Source organism: Scleropages formosus, chromosome 22 (genome assembly GCF_900964775.1).
Source record: "Scleropages formosus chromosome 22, fSclFor1.1, whole genome shotgun sequence".
NCBI lineage: Eukaryota > Metazoa > Chordata > Actinopteri > Osteoglossiformes > Osteoglossidae > Scleropages > Scleropages formosus.
The window spans coordinates 4,314,287-4,336,069 of NC_041827.1; the positions used below are offsets into that span (position 1 = coordinate 4,314,287).

Sequence of the window (21,783 nt, forward strand, 5' to 3'; positions counted from 1 at the left end):
CTTCTTACAGCCCCTATGAATAAATGAGGTTTCGGGGCTAAATGAGTACATACTTTTAATGCTCTGTCACTCACCTAACATTTCTGTTTGGCACAGACAACGATAGACTTTTACACTTTTGCTTTTGAGATCCGACTGAACCTTTCCTTGCTGCAGATTTCCTTGTTGAGGACAAGTATGAGGAGAATTGGACTATTCGTAGTTACGTTTTATTCAGTTGATACCTTTGTCCAAAGTGATTTACAGTGTTAACGTGATTTACCCATTTACAAAACACGGTATTCCGTATCAATGTTGATTAAGTGCTCAGATCAACAGTACTGTGGCAGGAGAGCGATTCAGAGCAGGAAACTTCAGGTTACAGAAACAAACCTCACCGTAGCACCTCAAAGGTGAACCACCTGAGTGGAGACAAAGAAGCAGCAACGGGTACGATTGCAGCAAAACAGAGAAAGATTGACTCTGACATTAATGTTCAGGATCAGGTTATAAACTCAAAGAATGCCTCATTTTAAATTTCCTTCAGAGCATAATTTCATCACATTCTTGAATCGACAATCAATGACTGACAATGACCAAAGATTATGCTGGTAATATTACAAATGGAACGACTGTCTGTTCTTCAACAGCCATATAATACGTTTCAGTCACATCTCTCTCATCTGCATTTGCGAAATGAGATACGTAATCAGATAAATAAAATGACTTAAGGAAGGAGTATGTAAACCATAACTCTGGCCATAGTGACTAATTTTTTAAAATATATATAGATATATATAAAATTGTGGTATTAACAAAAATATCTATATATGATTAAAGTGGGGCTAAAATCCAGTATTTCATCGTTGACATTTTCTTGCCAATACGGTTTCCTTCATTACAGCCACTTTAAAAGTCATATGACATTAAAGACTAAATTAAACACTATAACAACAGTAAACGTCTACCACACCCCAGTGATCAAGTACAGTTATGGAGCGAGGTACTACACTTTCCCCCTTAGGAGGATGATCAGCCACTGAAACGGCAGCTTCCAGTCCATCCAGAAGCCCCTCACTGCAATTTTTAATATCCAGTGCAGCTCATGCAAGACGACGCGTGTCCTTTCTGCTTCGTCTTTCAGCTCGGTCCATTTCTTTCCCACATGCGTGCAGGGACTAGCCCTGCGTGAGGACATTAGGCCATCCGAGCGACAGGAAATTGCAATTGGTACAATATAGCCTGGTCACACACGGTTAGTCAGGGGATGCATGCCATCATGCTCAAGCATCATACTCACACGTGAACACAAGACAAGGCTGATCACAGAGTAAAACACACACACACACACACACCCACCCACACACACCCCATACCTGAAACTCACCTGATTTCTAGAGCACTTGCTTGTGTACTGAAAGTAGTACAGTTAGCTACTTTTATAAACATGGACTGCAAGCCAGTCTGCGTTGCTCCGCCCAAACTGGGAGGGTCTGAACCAATTAACACACTGGAAAGAACGACGATCCCCTGCTATCCCCCGCCCCACACACTCCAGCAACGGCCACACTCAACACCCCCTCCACTTGGTAAATTTCATAGAGGAAATCCATTTAAGTCATTTAGAGCGGAGGCACGTTTTTGCAAACCACAGCAAATAATATCAACCTTAAATTATTCAGGTGCTTCTGTAATAAAAGCACGGGATTGTTGTTCCACAGGAAAAAAGCTCAAGCACTTATTTGCAACCATGCCATCATGAATTCAAACATATACAAACACAAGAGTATTTTGCGTGACCTCGGCCACACATCACGACAATCCTTCGCACAAACCAATATTCACTATCACCCAACACAGCTGTCACACACCTCCACAATTCTGGTGATGGGCACTTTATTCATATTTAGCCACTTCTAAAGCACTAGAAACACTAGAAGCACTAGAAACACTGCAATGCCTGGAGGATCTGTGTTGCATACAAGTTTTTGTTGCCTTTTCACTAAAAGTGAAGTCACAACCCAAATTTCTTTTTGAACAAGACATCTACGAAGCTCTGACCTGGGCTTCAACGTGGCAAACTGTTGTGTGTCTGCAACTGTCATCAAAACCAGAATCAAAATTTGAACACCAGAAACCAGAGTCAAACCCCTGAATCACTTTTTTCCGACAAAAACTGAAGTCAAACCCTGGATCCCTTTTCAAATGGAACAGGAGACAAGCATTAAACCCTCGTTAGAGTGGGACCTTGGACTTGGACAAGCCAGGACCAGCTTTGCACCATCAATGCCTGAGTATGAATGTATGAGTTAGATCACATCGGTTAGAAACGGTCAGGGTTGCAGAGGTTCAGAGCCTCGGACTCACTGGGCACAAGGCTGGGAGGGATACACCCTGGACGTGATGCCAGTCCATTGCAGGGTAGACACACACACCCAAAAACAGTAAATTCACCTGAATCTCGTGTCTTTGGACCGCAGGAGGAAGCTGCAGCACATGATCAAATTAAATGCCAACTGCAGTTGATTCACATCAGTCACTGTCACCAGATGAAGATAACTGAAGTGTCGAAACCTGCAATCGCATGTGTGATACAGCAGCAAGGAGCAACAGGAACAGGACAAATAGGACAAGCGATAACATCTCAAAAACACCTGATAAATTCCTCTAGCATCATAAACTATGAAGAACTCCATTTAAATACTTTAACTCTATATGATACACTGCATAAGTGCAGTAGCTGCTTAATTGGGTCAGTGTTCTAATCCGAATGTGTCTCAATTAATCCAGAGTGCGTGTCTACATTTGTGTGCATGTGTATACACACACTGGATATTATAGTTAAAATACCATATAAAACTGCAAAAACATCAGGATGTGTCATATACGCAAATCCTCTTGAACAAACATCCAAACTCTAACCAAATGCTGGCGGTAGGAGGTCAGCAAGGACACATTGATTGTCTAACAAAAGGACAAAGGGTGTGACACAGCTGAGTCTAAAAGGAACATAGACAAACGGAAAAATCGATATTTCCCCTCTCTGAAATAACATGCTACTACTGTGTTAATGAGTCACCCATAAAAAGGTACATTTCCTTTGCTGTACTCGTCTTGCTTAACGGCGGGGGTGCGGTGGCGCAGTGGGTTGGACCGCAGTCCTACTCTCCGGTGGGTCTGGGGTTCGAGTCCCGCTTGGGGTGCCTTGCGACGGACTGGCGTCCCGTCCTGGGTGTGTCCCCTCCCCCTCCAGTCTTACGCCCTGTGTTACCGGGTAGGCTCCGGTTCCCCGTGACCCCGTATGGGACAAGCGGTTCTGAAAATGTGTGTGTGTGTGTCTTGCTTAACTGATGTGGTTTTAACCCTAAATCTTACAACGTACACTGATCATACTCTCACAGTCTGAGTGGCTTACTTTTTTTGCATTACACGTTTAGCAAATACAGGTTTCCTTCAAGTAATAAACACTCCTTGTATGAGAATTTGAACTTACAAGCAAATGTAATACCTTAAACTTTGCATAATGAACTACCAATTGACATCCTACGATATGCACCTTACAAGAGCAAAAGTTTCAGTTCAGTACAATTCAGTTTGCATGAGCCTCCGTGATGCTGAGTACGACACAAGGTATGCAACCAGCCCAAGGAATAGTGTGGCTTGTTCTGTGTAGCTGAGCTGTCTAGTAGCGGTGTGCAGGCACTGAAGTGTGTGTCAATATCTTTGAGTATGAATCCAAAAACATAAAAAGTGCTAAAACTTGAAAAAGCAAAGGAAAGCACCATCTATCTACTTACCATCAGTTTAAAAAAATTTGAAAAGAAAATCATAGAATGGCAATATCATTCTGAATAACTGATTTGATTTACTGTTCTTTTCACTACAAATGATCCTTTACAAATAGCTCAGTAGAGAGGTTATCGGCAATTACAGTGATTATGAGAATTGTCATTAGATACTGTTGTAATAATAATAATAATAATAATAACAACAACAACAAGTTAATTTTTGTTGTGCATTTAAAATTAACTTCTCAAAGCACTTTACTGGAAAGACTGTGGTTAGGAGCCTAGATTAGCAGTTTACGTTACTTCATTTAGCAGACGCTTTTCTCCAAAGCGACTTTCAATAAACACTAGGTAGTGTCATCAGCCCACACCTTATTCATCCAAGGTGACTTACACTGCTAGATACACTACTGACAAGAAGTGACTGATCAGTGAAACACAGTGTCTGTGTCACTCACACACTATGGGTGACAGAGTCACCAATCCATCTGAACAGCATGTCTTTCGACTGCAGGAGGAAATTGGAGCACCCGAAAGAAACCCACATAAACATGGGGAGAACATGCAAATTCCACACAGACTGAACAGGAATAAAAGTGACGTCCTCTCACAGAATGCAGGCTCTGCGAGAGAGCAGCGATACTCTTTGTTCCACTGTGCCAACCGGTTTACGGTATGTTTACAGTTCACGGCATGAGACAGGAAACGCTATCAAACGAACGCCATTCCACTAAGGGGGAAATTGTGCTATTCGCACCGATTCAGACTCACACATATGCATACTAAGGGCAATTCATACTCACTAATTTACCAGAAACAAAATATTCCAAACATCTTTGAACTGCAAGGGAAAACTGGAACACCTGGAGGAAACCCATGTGAACACAGAACAAGCGAATTCTGCACAGGCTGCGCTACATTCAAACCAAGAGCCAAGGAGCTGCGAGGCATCAGTGCCAAGGACAACAATAAAACTAAAGAAAAAAGTAATAACATAAATAGGAAATGAAGGAATGTACATAGACAAAAAACTGCACATGTGCAAAAGATTATGAACATGTGGGTCTTAAACCTGGATTTAAAGGTGTCCAGAGTTGTTCTGACATTTGAGATGTGGTTGCAAATTAGATTTTCATCAGTGTTTAAAAGGTAAAGCAGCAATTTTGTATCTTTGGTGGAAAAAGGGTGACCCTCTTGTGGCTCGGGAAAGCTTTACTTATTTCTCCCATTTAAATTAACGGTAATTAAATTGATTTACAAGAATTGACTTTGCAAGCATATTTTCAGTAACACCTTATGGTCATTACGTGAAGAAGATCTTGTTCATTTCTGTGCATCCTGTGGCAGCCCTTCCTCTTGTACTCCTTGCATTACAATACTGAAAATCCAAACAAGAGGGCAAAACTGACCTCAAGGGGCTTCTAAGTGCATACATCTGAAGTATTTAAAAGGATTCCACTCTTCTGTTTGAATTTATCCCCTCATCTCAGATCCATCAGCAAGAGGGGGGAGGGGGGGAAAAAAAAAAAAAAAAAAAAAAAGAGCTGAAACAGGCAAGACAGTCTTCCCGACAGCCCTTTCAACCGGGCAGCGAGATGTCCGGAGAGGGGGAGGTGTCGGAATGGATCAATACCTTTTCGAGCCTGGGGAGGCAAACAGGACACTTTTCACTTAACTGTGCAGGAATATTGCAAAATTCAATACAGCGCTCATTACAGCGTTTTATGGCAGAATCAGCACCCCGTTCAGTCATAGAGTGATCTTTGTGTGGTCAGTGTCTGCAGTAAAGGCTGCGCAGACAGTCTTGGCGTGTGAACCGGTGACGACAACGCAGCAACCGAAGCCTGTTGTCAGCTGACTTTCTAGGAACCGTCTTAGAGTTTCAAAGTAAATGACCATAGTAGTTCAGCATCAGCAGACAAATACACATATTTAACAATACATTCAACTTTTTCCTAAGTCATCCACATATTAAAACAAAAACACATACTGTACACACAATTTGCAGTTTATAGGTGCTGTAGACAAACGACATTGTGGCCAAGAACTGTACTGCATTTTGACCATGGATCCCCTTTGCCCCCCGTACTGAATAAATCTGACTGTCCAAATTAACTGTTAGACAGTGCAGGCCAGGTTTGTCACACTGAGTAATTCAAAACATTTAGCAAAGATCACCTTATGCACTATCGCACACTCACACACGACATACTCACAAGTACACCCACAGAAGTCTTACGCAGGAGCTCACTCAGATCACACCACATGGACATACACCCTAAATTTACTGGCTAAGTCTTCTAATCTCCACCAATTCAGAAGTGAAAAGGAGTCATTGCCTCTACGTCCACCCAGGGTGAGTGGGGGAACCCATTGACAAAACTCACACTGAAAGCAAGGTGAGATTTAAACAAACACACAAACCAAAAGGTTCTTCCCTGGAAGTTCCCAAAAAGTGACTCTGTTACACAGGACAAGAAGTGAAAAGATCGTGTTTTATAAACACAAATTAATCCAGAGTTTGGGGCCGTTTCACACAAACGCAACATTGTTTACCCACACAACCCTTTCTTGTTTCTTCAGACCAGGAGTCACACATGAAATACACTGGAAATCAAGAAACATGCCACTTCATATATTCCAATACTCCATGTGCATCAACTCAAGTAAATGGGGCAACTCGGTGTGTCCAAGACAAATAAGAATCCTCCTCCATATTCACCTCCACCTCTATCCAAACTAAAGGGCACATTGTTATCGAGGGGGCCTCAGATGTCCGAGTGGATAAGGCAAAAGAGGAAGAAGGCAGTGTTGGATGAGCAGAGAGCAAAGCTGTACCTGTAGAACTGCAGCTGCCGCTTGGGGCTCCCGTAGCGAGCACTGATGCCAGCGTGAGAAGGAGAGGGAAGGAGAAAAAGAGAGGAGAGGAAAGGGGAGGAGAGGAGAGGAGAAAGTTTAGACTGGAGCAATGTGGAGAGCAGACAGAGAGCATGATGAGGCATCATGCCCTCCCATCCCTCAGGTCCACTCATAATAGACTGGAGAGCTATGGAGCACTAATTACCTGGGCACTTTTAAGGATTTAAGCCGACTTAAAGTACTGCATTTCATGCACAAAAGCACTAAAATATACACTCATCATGCATTATTCAGGCACATTTATTGCTGCAGAAAAAAGGGAGAAAGTTACTCACACGATTCATATTTGCAAAGCAAAGAGCAAGAGCAAACACACGGGATGTGTCATGCGAATTAGTTTATTTCACTACTTTGAATAGAAGAGAGCAGAAAGAAACCTCATATGAGAAGTGAGCTAAAGAATGGGTTACACCAAAAAAAAGAAAAAAAAAAACCCATGGGCCCAGAAAACATTTTTTCAAGGAGTGAAAAATAATGTTATAGTGTGTTTTCAACATTAAAATACATTTAAATGATAAGATTCCATGTTCATGTCTGGTCGTCTTGGCAAAGCAGAGGTGAATCGGTGGAATCGAAGTGGAATGACGACACCATCTGCTGGTGGATGTTTTAAACGACAGCATGAGATTTTGTTCGCTTTATCTGACACTTTCCTCAAAAGTGACTGCATTTACACAGCTGTTTCTTTTACTGGAGCGAATCAGGGTACCTTGCTCACTGGTACTACAGTAAGAGGTGGGATTCAAAGGAGTAGCTCTAACCACAACCCCACCTGTTACCACATACCTACGTGTCCCATACATGCTCCTTGCAACCAAATGGACAGTTACCAGTGACCAGTCTCTAACTACACTTACACATAAACAGAGCACATGAGGACATGTAAAAAAGTTACAGCAACAGGTTAACACTGAGCAACATGAAACTGACCCGAGAGACTTTCACCATGTTTGTTTTCAGGCTCCACTGAACCTTCACTGATTCACACTACAGCAGTGAATGCTTCACACTTCTGTTATTTTTCAGGTCCCTGCTGATTGTTAGCTAAATTCACGTGATATGAAAGACAGAGTTCTAGATTTTTTCCAAATTTACTTTACTTCTGACTCCAAACACTGGAGAGTGAGTAAATGTGTTAAAACTAGAACAATGACAAGTGTTTTACAGCAGAACTTCGAGATATGTCGTCTTTCATTCAGTTATATATGCTGATCTCTTTATAAACTGAATCATTTTAATAAACACTGAAGACTGAATTTCCCAGTCTGAACTGAATACTTTTTAATGTCCAGAAAAATCTGCAACAAAATTTCAAACAGCAAAAAAATAATGTAAGTAGTACAACATGTCGACTGCAGAAGTATTCACCCCCTTCATTCTACCGTTTACGGCAGATACACCTCTGGCAGTGATTATGTAATTGGTGCCGATATAAGCGCCGGTCACAGTGCAGGAGCACTAGCTGTACTCTTTCACATCAGCGAATCTGGTGTATGTTTGGGAAGCTAGCAGTGTGTAAAAAACCTGCCACAGATCTATTGTGTGACAAGTCAAGACTCAAACTGACCACCCCAAGGCTGTTCACTTTTACTGTCAAGCTGGCAAAGTCCTGCTTTGTCTTCACACAAAAGAACATCACAGTCCTGAGGAAATGCTCACTGTGATCGAAACTGAAATCTTCCTTCGGTATTTAGTAGTATATGACCGCATGTAGTCATGATTAATCCTAACTAGCTTTCCTGTTCCTGCTGTGAATAAGCTTCCCATAGCATGATGCTGCCCCCACCAGGGTAGGCTCTACAGATGGCACTGAATGCAGAGTATACCGTGCTGGGTCTAGACTTCACCTAAGATCTTAACTGTTCTCAATGGATACTCTGCCTTTGGTCTTCTTACTTTACACCCCTCACTATGTGACAGAAGGACTATACAGAGACCTTTACCTACTGTATCAGATCATTTCCAAAACCATATGAACAAGTATTAACACACATGTGGGTGCTGTTCACAATAATCATTTATCAAGATCATTTTGTGCACCTAAACCACTCCAATAACGGAATGAAACCAAACAATCATCTGCACCCTATAATTTTTAACCATCCTCAATTTGCTGAGTAGGGTGTACACAACAGAAATATATTAATCTGAGCCATATCTTTGGAAGAGAGTGAATACTTTACCCAAAAAAAGAAAAAAAAAAAAAAATACATCACCCATCTTTGTGAAAAAAAATGCAGAAACAATGATGGAAAAAAGTAAAACAAAATATGTGGCTCAACCTAGAGGAAACCAGGAAGTACGTATGTGAAAATGTGTACCTGTGTTTATATTATGGATTATAATTATTTTATACATATGTATACACACAACATGTGTATTATGGGTATTTATTTTGATATATTATTGTATACAGTATGTGCATGATTATATAGTATACATATATAAAATGCTACAACTTTTAAGCACAGCCCGCCATCACATCTAAAAGCAGAGTACCCTCTAATTCGACGTGCACATGCGTGTAGGAGTCTGTATCTGCGAGGAGGTGTTCCAGCACGGGCCTGGTTCTTACCTGTAGATCATACCCGGGGAGCCAGTCTGTCGGAGTGAGAGGCGGGCAGGGGAGTCAGTGGTCGATTCGGGATACATGGAGCCAGAAGGGTGGAGTGGATGAGCAGCCCTGGGGTCTCTCGGTCACCGCTCAGGGCCTCTGGGAATAACAGAAAATAAAGAGCGAGAGGTCAGTCCATAGCTTAGCACACAACTGCCTACAAGTGACTTGCAGTGACATTCAAGGTAAAAACAAAGGCACAAAGCACTTTGGAGGTTCGCAAGCTCTGCTCATAAAGCACATGCAAAGAGAAAACATGAACTGTCACAAACATCCCTCAATAGCTTCTAAACTTGGATCACGTCAGGTTTGCTCAGGAGGTGAAAAACCATACACTACCTTAAGTGATTACGGTATTCGCATGCAAAATATGAGGGACAGAGCACTAAGTGAGAATATGAGAAGCCTCAACTACTTCTGACTGGAAATGATTAATTGAAACTGCATTATATTTTGAGAAACTGGATGGCATGGCGGTGCAGTTGGTAGCACTGGTGCCTCACAGCACCTGGGCTGTGATTGGATGTGGTTCAGAAACCATTGGTCTTTACACTTTGCTTTTAAATGACTGAATGACTGTAGGGAGTTCAGTGTAGTGTACCGTGTGCTGCAAGTCACGCTGGATAAAGGTGTCATCTGAGCACTAGTTAAAAAAAACCCACTTTCTATCACTGGAGAAGAGCTAAATGAGTAAGTAAGTAACTTGCCACTAGATGGCGTCATCATCCATCCAGCAATCAGGACCCTTGGGAACAGTGTGAAAACACCAACATACAAAGACTGATGGAGAGTCTTATAAAAGCAGTGAAAATGTAGGAGAAAGTGTGACGTCAACATCAGTATCAGATGCAGCCACATGTGATGTTTAGCATGGCCCACTGATGAAACGTGGCCGGGGCAGCAATGAGAACCTGTTTGGAGACGACTCACTCGTTGAATAAGAACCGCAAACATTTCTTATTGGAGCGTGACCCGATTCTATCCTGTTGATAACTAAGATGCGTTAACCATGTATTTCAGAATGGACTCAAGTGCAGAGCTACTCGAGCGGTGTGATCGTGACCTTCCGATAACACAATATTACACAAGACCGCCCTTCCCGCCCAGGAAGCACTGGGACAGTACCCACTCACACATGGGAAACTCCATCTCTCTCCCTCTTCAGAGTGCACACAATCACTCTCATACCCAAGAGTCATAAAAGAAACTTCAGACAAGCTCACTCGCAGGGAGTGGGTTCGAAAGCGGTGGTTCGATGGCCATCCTCTGGATATGTCCCAAACGGCCGGCAGGTACTGACATCATGCGAAAACGGGAGACCCGGTGCAAATAGGCTATTTGTCCCAACATATGTGGTCACGGTAACAGTGGCAGTCTTCAAATGAATGACCGCACATCAAGAGGGTACGAGTGGGCATATCACAATCCTGCTGACAGCAGAAGTCAGCAAAGCCCATGCAGGATATGTATTGGGCAGCATGCTTCACTGGGCAGACAAAAAAAAAAAAAAAAAACCTTAAGAGTTAGAACATAACACCAGCATTAGGACTGCCAGTGTCACTTTGAGAAGAACCTGATTTCATGATTCAATAAGGTTCTGTATGCTGCCGTAAAGACCTGGTAATGAACGCAGCAGGTGGGAGGCCACTGTCAGTACGAAGGTGACCCCCTCTCCTCATCACTCATCACAAATCACACAAAACAAGCTCCGTCTCAGCCTAGAGACCCTGTTAACATGCTCCACGAAGGCGCTTGCTCTCTTTCTCCTTGTCGATGTGCTGAGGTGAACCTCTCGCCCCAGAGTATTTTTAAGAGCGGATGTCTAAACACTGCACACATCACCTGAGGCTTTGAGTCTCAGGTGGGACTGTACTGGTGCACCCCAAAGCAAGGAACAACCTCTGATGTTCCTCCGAGAAAACAGCTGACACAAGAGATCTTTCCACAAAGCTCTCCACCTTCTCTCTCAACACAACAGGCCTGAGTCCCCTACTTGGGTGAGGAGAAGGCAAACAGCATTAATAAATGTGATTAATGGACTACATGTGAAAAAACCTCCAGTGATGCGAGGACTTTAATCACGTTGTGTGAAAAGGGACACCTTCGGGGGACGGTCCAACTAAACCAGCCACGACCGCAGTCATACAAGTGACTTAACAAATCAGTCACGTTTTCAATCAACAGCGAGTTCATTTACGGTCCATAATAGAAGCGAACTGTCCAGTCCCATGGTACTGCAGTCATCATTTCTGAAAGACAGACACACACACACACACAAAATCCTGCTCAAGGACTACTCCAACATAAACACATTACCTTACACATGGCTGTATGTTGAGAGCTCATTCAGCAAACCTGTCGTGAGCATCAAATAATGCAGTGATCGTCTTTCATTAAAGACACTCAATTTTTCAGTGTCCTGTGATGGAAGAACTGTGGTTACTTGTGGTTTTCGCCACATTTTTACACTGATACTGTGCCAATCCATTTCGGCATAACACCCCGGACAGAGGACTGAAATGAGGTTCATTCACAATGTGATTTCCATCCTTTTCTTTGCCGTGCGGAAAGCAATGCCCTCAGTGTGACAGTGATTGGGATAGAGCGCTTGCACAGTGTAGCCACTGCTGAATCACACAACAAAATCCACTCGCGCTCCCCCCGCTCGCTTTCTCTCGCGAGTGAGGGCAGCACTGCAGCAATGCGGTACCGACACATTCAGCAGATTTTGAGCTCACATGGTCTGACACACTACATTAACACTGCAGAACACAGAAGCGGAACATTCTGCAGAACACTACTCCTTGTCCACAGTCAGAATTGACACTATATGTATACTGACAGGATTTCCTTCAGAGTATATTCATGGTGCACATGTGTAAGCATACCCTACCGGGGCCCTGCCATTCACTTTTGTCCACTACTGTATCTCGCAAACTGTACACGGAGGACATTCGCCATGTTCAACTGAAATACAAGAAATATATCCAAAAACCTTTCTATGCTGGGTCTCAGAAGGCTGACAAACACAAGTACACTAGAGGGGTTGAAAAGCATCAAAATGCGATTGAATGCAGTCTCCTAGGATGGACAACGGTCTGCTCATAGGGTCGAAAAGGTGATCCCTCTTCTCCACTACAGCTTTGAAGGTCTTCTAGAGCTCCAAAAGAGCAAGAGGACAGTTGCTGAGGTTTTACATTTATTCATTTTCCTTACGCTTTTCTCTGAATTGACAACAATGTTAAGCTACTTACAATTATTTACCCATTTATACAGCTGGGTAATTTTACTGGAGCAATTTAGGGTAAGTACCTTGCTCAAGGGTAGTACAGCTGAAGGTGGGATTCAAACCTGTAACCTTTGGGTCCACAGGCAGCAGCTCTAATCACTACACTGAGGGTCCATTACCACCGAGTCAAGAAAGTAAGTTTACAATATATGCACCTGGAGGGGGAGGGAGGGAGGGATTACCCACTTCCTGCTTTTCCTCCAGCTTGAGCCAGTGTTTACTACGGTACGGAGCTGACTCAGGCTAGCGGGGGAGCCACTGCAGTGAGCACATTTACAAACCTAGTCATCAGTCAGTAACATGCCAAAAACAGACAGGCGAGGGCGCACAGACCCCCTCACAGTGACGGAAATTGGAAAGCAAATGCCCAGCACAGTGCGGACTATTCAAAGTACATCGTGGGAACCTGCGCTGCCCAAGCTGGCAGTCCGGAGACAAAGCCGATCAACGCTATTAGTCCTGAGAACAGAGAACAGCCAGAGCAGCAGAAAGGAGGACGGCGCTCTGCAGGCAGAGAGAGTGAAGACACTGAGAAAAGAGAACAAAAAGAAGGAACAGAAACAGATTCATGACTGTAGTCACTGCAGTTCAGCTTCTGTTCTGAGAATAAAATGAATAAGTAGTCCACTGTGCCACAGGGAGACAATTATTAAACAGCTGTTAGGGTACTTAAACAACTAGTGTTTGACCACCGTGCATATGCCACAATGCAACGCTGATGAATGTGTGTTATGAAGCCAAGGCTGCTGACTGAAACAGTTGGTCTGTGGAGTGAACCTCTCTTAACCTGTCCAGAGCGGGGTCCTCACCCAAACCCTGCAAGCACACAATTCTAGAAAGCAAGGCCAGAAAGCCCATGACTGCAGAGTGATACTGATGGAAAGGATGTCACATTGTACATGAAAGCCACTGAAACTCTGCCAAATGCAGTCACTTTTCTCCAAAGCAACTTACAACGTCAAGCTTTTTACAATGATCTACCCATTCGAGTGGAGCAATTTACAGTAAGTCCTTGTACTACAGCTGAAGGTATGATTTGAACCCGCAACCTTTGGGTCCAAAGGCAGCAGCTCTAACCACCATGCTACCGTGTGCGTTTTACATTTTCGTGGGTGTCTGCACCTGCAATGACGGCTCTGTGAAACCATGTTTTTTCTGCCAGTACAGGTGTGGGAGAAATAGGGTGCAGGTTCAGATCTGCCAGGATTTGCTGAACACCTAGTCTGTGAAATTGTGCATGTATTTCTACTGCCATGTACAGTATCTCTGTGCCAGCAGATGTGTGCGAGTTTATTGAAGGTGACCAAACTCAATTAAACGAAATGCAATTGAAGCCTTTGCGTATTTATGTTCAGTAGTAAATTTCCTTGTGTAACAAAACAGCTGAAAGATGTTAAAAATGTGCAGTTTGCTATAATCGATGCCATTTCCAGCACTGGTTCATCCCAGAAAGTCACCTGGCTTAAGTTACATCTGTGTGTGTTGCATTGGCTGCAGGTAATTCCTCATCAGTGCTCCCAGGTCAGTTAGGTGCTGTACAATATGAGGACAAGGACCAATGTCACATTTACAGTTCAGATCTATTTCCTGCAAAATCCCAGGTGTCTTTTGCTTTACTTAGATAACTGAAAGTACTTGATAAAATTTCCAATTAAACAAAATTTGCATACTAAAATGTGATTACCACAATTGTGTCTGTTATAAAAAGATTTAAACTGCGGAATCAAGTCCTTTCTGTGCGCACATGACCCTACCTTGAGTGTACCACACTGGTTGCAGTGCTTACAGCCACACTTACATTTGGTGAAACTTGGGAAACTGGTAGTGTGGTGGTTGGAGCTTCTACCTTTGGATCCAGAGCTTGCAGGTTTGAATTCCACCTCCAGCTGTAGTAGCCTTGAGCAAAGTAATTACCCTAAGTTACTCCAGTATAATTATCCAGCTGTATAAATGGGTAGATAACTGTAAGCTGTTTTGGAGAAAAGCATCAACTAAATGAATAAATTTAAGAAAAAAATATCTGCTAGGATGCATCCCTGAAACACCATACCCGTAGGAAAGCAAGTGTGTTAAGATGCATGTACAACACTCTGAGCGTATGTGTAGTTGCACGGAGGCATCCGAGTGAGTCAACGCAGTTACGACAACTTGGAACCATTTTCAAGGACAGTTTTCGCTGCTCTACACCAAAGCAACGCAAAATCCTTCACGGGGAGAAACACCTGCAGGCACATAACTAATTCAGCAGCAGAAACAGTAACCCTTCACACCCCCGCAGATACAGAGAAACACACACATACACACAAAACTGCTTATGCAACAAATGCCCTGCCAGAGCAGAGGAGGAGTGCGCACCCACTGCCCAGGTTGGATACAAAAAGCCTGATGCTTGATGAAGGTGAGGTGTTGGGAGAAAGCAGACATTCAGCTATTTTTCACATTTCATGCTTATGTATTACCTCTGCTATATGAACATGATCAGTATTTTGAAGAAAAAGTTTGGAATTATCTGAGCCCCAACTGTACATTCATGTCTTTGGACTGTGAGAGGAAACCCATGCAACAGGCAGAGATCAAGGAAACTCCACTGACACAGAGAAAGATTCAAAACCACGTGATCCCACAGGCCAGGAGGGACGAGGCACCAGGGCTAACCACGATGTAGCAACGAGGAAAACCAAATGCATGTAGTCAGTGCGGAAGTGGAAAACAACATGTCATGGGGCTGAAGGAGCTCCCTGGGTATGGTGGAGACGGATGTGGCCAGGGAGTGCAAGGGCGTCGCATACTGCCCCTAACCACAGCCTGAAATATAGACAGACACGTGATGCACACTGGCCTGGGTTAATGTTCATCACGTTCAGTTTTCAAACTCGAATATGTTCATTGCAACTAGTTGTGCTACAAATTACTGCTCACCTGTATGTAGGTGTCACACATCGACAGTTCCGTAAAAACTGAATTTAGTCGCAGTCCCTTGTTCCATTACGGGTCAAACCTATGACTACATTTACAGAACTGAGCACTTAGAGCAAAAACAGGGTGAAGTGTAGATTATGATGTGAACACCTAGACAATAAGACACCACACATGCATAAACATGAGATCTGGGTACGGCTATAACACAAACTCTTCTACGAACGGCTGTGCAAACCAAGAAACGGCGATAATGCCTAAACACTCAGCGAATCCCCTAAAATACTGTAAATGTTGGCAAGTTAAAGCTAAGTTTGTTTGGCTACTTCATTATTACAGAAATTACATACAAATCCCCTGATACTCCCTGGAGTCTTTTTTTAACACAAACACAGCCCTTGTACAACAGTTCCCAGACAAGGTAAAACCACTAAATGCTTTGCTGCTCCCCCCCGATGGTATTTTTACCCCATTATGCTGACAGTTTTCTTCTGTTACATGTATCTTACAGGTATTTTATTCTGTCCAACAGTATCAGCACTTGTGTCAGATGTTTTGGCTAGAGCTGTTCCAATTGGCTACAGTGGGCAACTTTATCATAAACATCCATGAGTGAAATTATGAAAACACATCCTTCCAAAAAAGTAATTAAAAAGAAAAATATAAGTAACATTAAATAAGGTGGAAAGAAACTAAATGTACTTAATCGCACGTCTGCAACTATGTCTCTCTTTCTCCTAATGTAACGAACACATTGTATTTTCTACGATATACACGTCACTTTGGAGAAAAGCGTCAGCCAAATGAAAAAATGTACACGTTGATGTAAATATATAACTTGTAAAGTTAGAAATAATGTTTAGACTAGCAACTGATTATTTCCCCCAAAAAAGAAATAATGGTAATTCAATGCATCGTAACTGGAATTCACTATGAATATGGTGATTTCATGGCAAGAATTAACCCTGTTATTTGAGAGATGGGTGTATTGATTAATAAGGTATCACTTCAAGTAATGTGATATTTTAAGACAAATCATACAGCTTGCGTCAGTTAAAGAAAACACGGTACATTACTGCCGAAAGATAAACTATATATTTTAGTGGTGAAATAATCAAATTATATGAAAATTAAAATTAAATACAGACTACTGCCTGTTTGAACATGAGCTGCTACCATCCAGAGACATACAGAAATTCAGTGAATGTGGAGAAAAAAGAAAGACTCACTGCGAGACCCTCAAGGACAACATCCACTTATTGCTACTTTGGTTCAGGGACAGAAGTGAATCCACATTCATTGTTTTAGATTAAAGCTCCCTCCCATTGGTGTCCAGCTGAAGGACAGTGATGTCTGAACAATTTAACAGCGATACACACCTCTGAATAGAGAGTCCCTTCTTCCCAACACCACATCACATTCCCCACAACTTGTGTAAAACTGGAACACGAACGAAAAGAGAGGACGAAACACTGATTTGTATCTCACATTAAAGCACTGCTATGGGTCACGGAGCACCGTGTCTGTGTCTGCTACTCTCTGACATAATCCCTCAACCCAATGCTATAACTGACCCCCCCATCAGTTGCTTTCTGTATTAGGAACAGCACTTACACCTCAAGTACAGCACCGCACACATGGGCTGTCAGCATGCAGAGTGCTAGAAGCAGGTTGTCATGGAGACCAGACTCTTTGTTTTGGCGACAATAGCATCATTGCCATAAACATGGACGCAAAGTGGAACACCCGCCCCCCTCAACCCCTGCCCGCCCGCCCGCACACACACGCCCGCACACACACACACACACGCCCGCACACACACCACCTGTAAACAGACATGCCGGACCTTAAATGCATAGACTGGGCCTCCAAGGCTCGACTGTGTGGCTCTGTCCTATGAAACAACCTCTGCGGCCACTGCTCCATTCACCAAAACACCCAGGCGTTGGGGTTGTGTAAGCCACGGCTGGCACGCGCTGTCGTTTCAAGCAAGGGTGACTAATTCAAGACATATGTGTACCACCCGTGGGTAAAACAGTACCCACAGCCAATGATGCCGAGACAAGGTCTCTCAGAAGGCCCACATTGCTCAGTGGAGATGGGCCCGTTTGCCGAAAGGCCGCATCAGGCTCGTGCTGTGTGGGTAGCCCCCGGTCCAGAGCTGACTGCTTCCTTCCAACTAGCTGGCCTGGGGCCTCCATGCTTCTACAGTGATCCTCCTTCTCCCAACACAGAGGGAGCTTGTCTTTGAAGTGGCTACTTGACACTTGACACTGGTGTGAGAGGCTGGGAGTACAAGCAGTGCACGAGAGAGGCCTGTGCTAGTCTTCCTCATCTGAGCACAGCAAGACTGGCATGAAAAGCTGATACTCATTAAAAAAGTGTCCACGGTGAGGGGTGGAATGGGATCTAAGCATTTTCCCAGGAAGGCCTCAGTAAGCAACTCTGCACACCTGCCTCACATTTCACATTTAACAGCAATTCCACGTGCTGCAGAAAGGGGTGGAGATATCCCGCCAGGTGCTGCAAGGTGAACCCAGCTGTACTGTGCATGGTCCCAGAGGAATGCTGAGGTTAGGGGAAAAATACCTCCCATGAAAGGTCAGTATTGCTAAGGAAAAGGACCCATGTCCAACTGAAGATGTTCCTAGTGAAGGATGAAGGGCGGGGGGGGTCAAAACTTGGTCTCTGCAATGTCGTTCCATACACTGATGTCACCTGCATAACTGTCAGCATGATTACTGAAATTCACACTGTCCTCTCTGCAGTGGGAGGACAGAGGACTAGTCACCGTTTCTACTCACCAAAGAACAGCATGGTAAAGTCACCTGCCCCTGGAGGAAAACACACGTCCCATGCGGCGTGAACCCAGTTACGTAATCCTCCCCCCGGGTATGCTGTATGGGAAATGGACCCGGCCATCAGAGGCACGGCGGGAAGGTGGATGATCGTCACAGAGGAGGAGGGCCACAGAGCCCCCACCCTCCGATGAGAAAAATGAAGGATGTGACTGGCACTGCCAGCCTCCTGCCTCATTTCTCTGGTGCTTGCAGCACACACTGCAGCTCACTGGTGATCTGTGGGGGGAAGTAGGGGTCCACTGCGGTAGGAACACTTCAAGCAGGCACTTTGTGGGTTTTCTATTTATACTCCTACATCTCCATCTTACAGACAGGAGATGGGTGCAGGCTGCCTAAATAATTCAGAATTTCCTTACTTTCTTCCTATTTGTTTGGACTTTGAGCCACAGACAGTACCTGACAATGTTCGCCCAGCTGTTAGAACACCACAGCTAATGATCTTGTTAACTAAGAGGGAAAAAAAGACTAGTTAGAAGACAAGAGTGGTGTAAAAAGGCTCATGAGAACAGGTGCAAATGCAGTGAGGTTCCAAAAGCTCCCAGGAAAAGTGGCCAGGAGAGACTGGACAGCTCGTAGCTTGGGTACAGAAGAGGAAAAGCATGGTAAATGGTGAAGGAAAGTAGGGAAACACAAGGATAAAACTCCAGCTGTGAGGAGACCTGCCTGCAGAGGCACTTCCTGCTCTGCATCCTGATGAGGAACCGGCAACTATGCAGGGCGTTAACTCAACTGCCCTAAAAACCGAGAGTGGCGGCTCTGAGACCTGTCCAACGCCTACACAAACACAGATGAGGAAATGCGCCAGGCTTGCTTTTCCAACACGCAAACACACATCACTAACGCCACCAGTCCCGCTGTTAACAACAAAACTAGGAGGGGAAAGAAAATCCCCAAAAACCACCAGAGAGAATGACGAGTAGCTGACTGGTTTCAGAAGAGGATGCCTTAGTGGCAGAGCCCAACGTGGACTCAACTGATGCTGTAGCGCCGATGCTCCCCTAATCACCATGTCTCACCTCAAGGAGCTTCTATTTATAAACCCAAAAAAGGAAAAAAAAAAAAAGAAAAAAAGACAAACAAAAGGGGACCATCTGTCAAACTCCATACTATCTACGAGTCACACGCGTTCTCAGAGGGTCTTTTCCACATGCTGTGTCTGTCAGCTGATGTGTAAGTATCCCACAACCTGTATAGTTCAGTCCCAACTGGCTACAGTGAGCAGCTGGCAGCATAGTGGTTCAAGCAGCTGCCTTTGCCTGAAGGCAGCAGGTTCAAATCCCACCTCCAGCTGTACTACCCTTGAGCAAGGTACTTACCCTAAATTGTTCCAATAAAATGACCCCGTTGTATATAAGGGTAAATTGTAAGTAGCTAAACAATGTAAGCTGCCTTGGAGAAAAGTGTCAAATTAACAAAATAAATCAATAAACAAACAAAGTGTGAGTGAGTGAGCCCAATACAAAAGGAGCTTTGGAAGAAATGGGTTGTTTCACAATGCCTGGACAGCAGAAAAGGGCAAAGGTTCAACTACCTTAACAGATTCGAGCTTCTGGCACAAAACATGGGGCTCGTCTCCCCCGATTAACAAAAATGAACGCACTGCTACACCATATGGAGAGATCATCATTTCCTGGGCCAGCAGGTGGTATAACAGAGCCTTGAACTATGGAAGACCGAGATTTCAATTCCACCTCCTTCCACAGTATCCTTGTGAAAGGATAAAATAATAAAAAACTAACCAGTTGTACAAATAGATAAATCATTTAAAGCAGCTTAACACTGTAAGTGACTTTGGAGAAAAACATGACATGAAAAAATCTCTCAGGTAGTGATGTGATGACACTCAGCTGGAGGTGATTAATGTTGCAATGTGCCTTCAAGTCGTCTCAGTGCCCTAGTTGCCATTCGTATACGTTAATACAACTTCATTTCCGTATGTGGGTAGTCTTTGCACATCTGTGTGCGTCACCATACACTAGTGTATCAATGGTGAAATGTTTATCTATTTAGTCAACACTTTGGTCCAAGACAACTTAGAGTCATTTCTACCGTATCGCGTGATTACCTTCCCGAAGGAAGTGGGATTTACACCTGGTTCCTTCGACTGCAAGGTATTGGCTCTAAGACACGTTATCTGCTGCCCCACAGTACGTATCACATATTTTATGAGACCGCAACAGTGTGCATTGGATCTGTCAGTGGAAATATGTCTTTCAGTATGCAGATGTGTATATATTTATCAATCCAGCGTAACACATCTGTCTTTTTGTATTGTAGCCTCAGGAAATGTCGAGTGGTGTATCACTGCGCAGTATCCCACACCAAAGACACGTTATTCCAGCGATAACAGTTCAGCCTGAATGTTACTCAATATACACCGCTTAAGCACTTTGTGTTAATGTGTGTGTATCAACGTCAATCAGAGTGTACTGCTGCGTATTTGTGTGCGGGTTCACTAGTCCATCTGCCATCTCCATTGTTCATCTGTGGACTGCACATCCAAAGCCACGCGTGCAACTATACAGTGTCCTACCTCTGCATGGCAGAGACTGACCGGGCATCACGAGAGCGCTCGAAGCAGAACGACTACAACTGCTTTCCCTCCACACACTGACACAGACACAGCCAATTTGCCAGCTAAGGCATACAGCTGCATCGTGATTGGTCCGTAACTAGCTGCAGAACAGCGAGCTGCAGGCTTTACTCAGCAATAAACCCAGCGTGTCAGTCCTCCACCCGGCACTCACTCACTCTCTCTCTCTCTCTCTCTCTCTCTCTCTCTCCTCCCCCCCCCTGCTCTGCAGCAACATCCAAGACAAGGGATTCCTGAATACCCTCTGCAGCAAATGCAGGGCTGAAAAGGCACTAAACCCACACACCAGCACCGAGTCACTCATGTCTCTTTAGAACGTGAAGCGTGGAGCCCTTGCTTGGCACGGCACGGCGCAGCGCTAGTCAGCAAACAGAACTGCGGCGGTGGCGGCGGCGGGCGCTGCAGACAGCCTTTGTTTATCACAGAAGACGAGCCAACTGGAAGGCCCGCAGCTCCCTGTCACACATCGGCCTTCGCTTGTGTACGGTGGCCAACGCAATGGCTGAGCATCACGGGAAAAACAGACATGTGGCCTCGCGCCGCAGGCATCTGTTCTCCATGCCCCCCCGGTTCAAAACCAGAGAGGAGGGGCGACTCTGAAATTGAGGTCCGTCGCTGGCAGGGTAGCTTGTCTGTCAGGCTGAGGGATGGAACTAAGGCTTTCTGGAATCACCTGTTCCCAGACACTCCACCCACCAAGGTGGCCCAACACTCTGCTTAGCCCATCCACTAGGCAGGGAGATGGGGTGGGGGAATTTCTAAGGGGAGAGGGGGAAGGGGACTTTATATAAAAATAATAATAATAATAATAAAAAAAATCACAG

The 21,783-nt window shown here is 44.2% G+C and overlaps 1 protein-coding gene across 5 annotated transcripts in view; it reads right to left on the bottom strand.

The window, feature by feature from the left end:
* The window catches only part of kcnab2a (potassium voltage-gated channel subfamily A regulatory beta subunit 2a), a 90,530-nt gene that overhangs the window by 50,559 nt on the left and 18,188 nt on the right, over positions 1-21,783 (bottom strand). For 4 of the 5 annotated variants that reach the window (XM_018725695.2, XM_018725694.2, XM_018725693.2 and 1 more), the window contains 2 exons: positions 9,262-9,399; positions 6,606-6,647 (listed from right to left, as the gene is read on the bottom strand). In XM_018725695.2, the coding sequence (XP_018581211.1) occupies positions 6,606-6,647; positions 9,262-9,338 (119 nt within the window). In that variant the 5' untranslated portion in view covers positions 9,339-9,399. The remainder of the gene's footprint in view (positions 1-6,605; positions 6,648-9,261; positions 9,400-21,783) is intronic. The other variant, XM_018725697.2, reaches the window with a different exon arrangement.